Source organism: Trematomus bernacchii, unplaced genomic scaffold, assembly GCF_902827165.1.
Source record: "Trematomus bernacchii unplaced genomic scaffold, fTreBer1.1, whole genome shotgun sequence".
Lineage (NCBI taxonomy): Eukaryota > Metazoa > Chordata > Actinopteri > Perciformes > Nototheniidae > Trematomus > Trematomus bernacchii.
Window position 1 is genome coordinate 21,461 of NW_022987383.1, and position 4,892 is coordinate 26,352.

The following is a 4,892-nucleotide window of genomic DNA, read 5'->3' on the forward strand; positions in this document are numbered from 1 at the left end:
TGTGAGGGAGATGAAGGAGTTGTTAAACATCTGATCAAAGTTAAAGTTCCAGATTATCAGTGGATTGTTTCTGCATCATCTCTGACATTAAAACCCTGTTTCACTCTGAACAGATTATTAAACCTGGAGTTATTTCAAACAGGAACATTGTTTTCTAAACTTACATCATGTTTTCTTTATTCAGACTGTGGGGCTGCAGTTTGTCAGAGATCAGTTGTTCTGCTCTGATCTCAGCTCTGAAGTCCAACCCCTCCCATCTGAGAGTTCTGGACCTGAGTTACAACGATCTGCAGGATTCAGAAATGAAGCTGCTGAGAGATCTTGTGGAGATACCAGACTGCAGACTGGAGACTCTCAGGTCAGTTCACTGACTCTCTGTTACTGCTGGAGATTTGAGATATGTTCACGTAATTTAACCTGTTTTATGTTCATTAATAACTAACATCCATAAAGTAGTAAATGTCCTTTTATTCATATTTCATTTTTAAGAGTAAGAAGTAAGAACTGCAGACACACAATGTCTCAGGGCTTCTTAACATTTATGAAACTATTAATGTGTAGCACCAGATTAACGGGAAGAATCTCAGCTAACTGAAGATATGAACCATTTTTACCAAAACAAAACACAAGTCTCATTAGAAGCGTCTAAATGACCCCTGAGCGAAAAAATTCTAACGCACTGCGGCACACAATTCAAGATAAAGATACCCTTATTACTTATCGTAGCTGCACATACAATATAGCCGATTAAAGCTGAGACTCCACTGATTATTTAGGTATAGTATCATCACTGAGCGATCCGAACTTGCGACAGGGGAAGCAAACACAGACATCACAACACGTACTTTTACGGAGCATTTACGGCAGATCGTCTCACCGTAGCTGTCAATTAGGTCAAAAGACGTGTTCAATGGCATTAAAATGAAAAAATAAAATGCTACAACTGTTGATCCATAGGTTGATAATGTACCTGTGCCTTTGAAGAAATTATTTATAATCCATAATTCCATTTTTATATAAAAATCGGAGCGGAAAAGTTAGCTGCTAATGGTAGCCACCAGAGTGTCTACCTTACCATCATCCAAGGGTGGTTTTCACTATAAGTAAAAAATAATTTTTGGACGGACACTATAATTTACAGTTTTTTACTATGTAAAATCTGAATTTTCTTTAAAATAAAAAACATCTATATTGATTCTGACTTTTCTACATCCAACTCACAGGTTTATCATTACTTTGAGATAAAAGATTATTAATTTAACCCTTTTAGAAGGGAAGATATGGTCATTTGTTCTGGGAATGTCATTTTCGAGCCTGAGACCTGAAAAACAGGCTCAGGGCTTAACAGTTTAAAGACTGTAATAGATGTTAATTGTAAAAGGTAACATTTGTTTTTTAAATGCAGTTTTTCTTTTTAATGCAGTTTACTTTCTGAAGAAGACATATTTTATTTTTCTCATTCATTTAACTGTTGAGTTACACATCTGATAATAAACTGATTTGTATCCTCATCATGTTTTCTTTATTCAGTCTGAGGAACTGCTGGTTGTCAGCGATCAGCTGTTCTTCTCTGATCTCAGCTCTGAAGTCCAACATCCATCTGAGAGATCTGGACCTGGGTGGGAAAAACGATCTGCAGGATTCAGAGGAGCTGCTGAGAGATCTTCTGGAGAGTCCAGACTGCAGACTGGAGACCCTCAGGTCAGTAAGGGGTCTCTGCTGGTTCAGCAGTATTGTATGAAACACAGGGAGGTGTTTCTCTCACTGGGGAATCACAACAGATCAGTGATGTTACCCACTGACTGCAGGCTCTTTCATTCTTCCATCAACTATAGAAGGCCAGCTGAAAATGCAATGCCACATTTAGTAAGTAATCAACTTTCCACCAGACATATGGGATTTGACAGAAGAGTGGAAAAGGTAGTCTGTTTTTGATGGGATGTTTTGAGTTTCTAATTCAATTCAATTCAAGTTTATTTATATAGCCCAAAATCACAAATCCTATTTGTCTCAGAGGGCTTCACAAGTCAACAAACACAATTGGCAATGTAAAACATGACTGGGTACTTCCTGTAATGCAGCTGAGAGCTGTGGCAGTCAGTCGTAGTGTTTGCAGAGAAGATATGATGGGATGTAAAGCATGAGATCAGGACTCTGAAGCTAACTCGAAGAACAAACACTTATTTTAAACTGGATCTAAAACTGTTGGATTGTGTTCATCCCTACAGGATCAGAAGAGATGAGACGATCAGAGCCGAGATCCAGAAGAACTGTGAGTACTGAATATCCTCCATTCATCAAGATATGAAACTCTTTAATGGAGCATGTCCTCAGAGGAAAACAACACTCTTGTTTCTCTCTCTTCATCATTTTGGCTGTTTCCCTTTGTTTTATTATCATCATTATTCTCTCTCTCTCTCCTTCTCCTCTCAGGTGACAGGAAGTGAAGACACACAGAAAGGTGAGAGGTCGTACCAAGTGAAGTTTATTTATTGAGGTTTCACCACTGAATAAAATGTAGTTATTGCTCAGTGTTTTTCTGGGATTCAAATCTGCAAGCTCAGGTTTGATTTGTTCTCAGTTCATTTATTTCTAGAGTTTGAGACGTAAAGAGGAGCGTGGAGACATTTAGGAAAATAAAGAAGAAGGCTGCAGCTGATGAGAGACTTCCTGTTAGCTCTCCTCAATATTAAGTGAAGTGACAGTATATTCTCAGAAAGGCTGCAATACAACGTCTGCAACATGACCGCTGACCTCTGTGTCTGTGTTCTGGTGCTGAAGTACAAGTACTCACATCTAGTACTTGAGTACAAGTAAAAGTACTCACATCTAGAGCTTGAGTAAAAGTAGAAGTACTCAGATCTAGTACTTGAGTTAAAGTAGAAGTACTCAGATCTAGTACTTGAGTTAAAGTAGAAGTACTCAGATCTAGTACTTGAGTTAAAGTAGAAGTACTCAGATCTAGTACTTGAGTTAAAGTAGAAGTACATTCAAAAATGATACTCAAGTAAAAGTAGAAAAGTATTGTAGCGTCTTGCTATATGAACACAAGGAGGCTTCGTATCTCTTTTATCCGTGAGTTTATTACTAACTTACACAGGTTACTGTCGGCCGTAACCACGCCAAAAACAATAAAGATGTTATTCGTCACACACCACACCACCTCGATTAGCTCTCTCGTAGCATTTCCTATCTCTCCCTCTAGGAACCTCCCTTTCCGACTCCAAACCAATCAGACGACACTCTCTCACTCACCGAACAGCAACAAGAACTGTCTATCAAACAGTGACACGTTCGCTGACATTCTGTCAAATGTAGATAGACTCTGAACAATAAAACACATGAAAACATCAACAATATAACCAGTCTGTTACTGTGATATCATCAAGTACTCAGATCTTGTACTTGAGTAAAAGTAGAAGTACTCAGATCTTGTACTTGAGTAAAAGTAGAAGTACTCAGATCTTGTACTTGAGTAAAAGTAGAAGTACTCAGGTCTTGTTCTTGAGTAAAAGTAGAAGTACCAGAGTGTAGGAATACTCTGTTACAGTAAAAGTCCTGCATTCAAAATGTTCCTCAAGTGAAAGTATAAAAGTATTCTCATCAAAATATAGTGAAAGTAGAGACAGTAAAAGTAGTCATTGTACAGATTGGTCCATTTCAGAATAATATATATGATATGTTTTATAATGATTGATCATGAAAGTGTTCTCAAAGCTGGTAAAGGTGCAGCTAGTTTGAATGACTTTGTATACTGCAGGGTAGCTTGTGGATTACTCCAGGTGGAACTAAAGTCTGATTTAACACTTGGTTATATTTCACATCATTCATCCACATCTGTGAAGTAACTAAAGGTATTAAATACATGTAGTGGAGGAGAAGTACACCATGTACTTCTGAACTGTAGTGGAGTAGAAGTACACAGTAGCACATGTTAACGGTACCAAAAGTACCTCTAAAGTGTACTGAAGTGCAGTGCTTGAGTAAATGTACTTAGTTCCTCTCCTGATCTGTAAGCTCTCCCAACATATGCAGGTTAGCATCCGGCAGCTTCTATGTGCTGGGGACCCGTACTGTACATTTCTCTCATCACACGTTGGGCTCCTCAACATGTGTGGGTTCCCAGCAGGACTCTCTGAGCTGCAGACACATTCTTTCTGTGACTTTGTTCCAGATATTTGGAGCATAATAACTGAAGCTGTTTCTCCAAGTTCAGGAACTCCCATCCCCCGAGTCCTGCGGCAGGAAGCGCTCCTTCTCTCCAAGAACTCCTGGACCCTGCAAGCTGGTCCAGAAGTTAATTCATGCTTTTCTCATGAATTAACGACTTAAATCGTGTTTCTTTTTCTTGTGTATTTCATAATCCTACAGCATATTTGATTTTTTTTTCATGTAACTTTAAGGCTAAATATTATTTCCTCAGCTCTGTAATAAAAAAACAAAAGTTTAGAATAAATATAAATATGTTGTACTTATATCCCGATGAGTCAGCAGTAAAGCAGCCAGGCGTTAACGGTCAGCTGGCATGTGTATCTGTTCATTGGCTCATATGTGTAGCATGTTTAATGGCAGTGTTTTTAAAATGGCTGACAGGTGAATATGTCAGATCTCTGTGTCTTACTCAGAGATCTGTGTGCAGTGTTTTAGAAAGAGTTGAGTTGCAGATTGTGTGCAGAGCTGAAATGTGTTTAGAGCTCTGTTTGATTTCATCCAGCCAGTTTTGCTGCAGCAAAGCATGAGCAGCAAGATCTCAGCTCCATTGAACCCCCCTGAGAGTTTCCATTGTAGTCTCCTGTTCGGATGTTTAGTTCAACAACATGAGTGAAGAAGAGGACAGCAAGTCTTTGGTCTCAGTGCATGTGGAAGTATTTTAAACAAGAACAAGAGTCCTT

General features: G+C 38.6%; 1 protein-coding gene across 3 annotated transcripts; it reads left to right on the top strand.

Moving 5' to 3' along the window:
• Window positions 1–289: 289 nt before the first annotated feature.
• On the top strand, window positions 290–4,567 carry LOC117485024 (NACHT, LRR and PYD domains-containing protein 12-like). 3 transcript variants are annotated; one of them, XM_034133617.1, is made up of 5 exons: window positions 290–358; window positions 1,531–1,701; window positions 2,229–2,272; window positions 2,434–2,461; window positions 4,212–4,567. In XM_034133617.1, exons 1-4 carry the CDS (start codon window positions 303–305, stop codon window positions 2,445–2,447), a joined length of 285 nt encoding a protein of 94 aa, XP_033989508.1. In that variant the 5' UTR covers window positions 290–302; the 3' UTR covers window positions 2,448–2,461; window positions 4,212–4,567. The 3 variants fall into 3 exon arrangements, with proteins under 3 accessions (XP_033989508.1, XP_033989499.1, XP_033989517.1); XM_034133608.1 differs by having other exon boundaries at window positions 4,217–4,567; XM_034133626.1 differs by lacking the exon at window positions 2,434–2,461 and having other exon boundaries at window positions 4,217–4,567.
• Window positions 4,568–4,892: the final 325 nt, after the last annotated feature.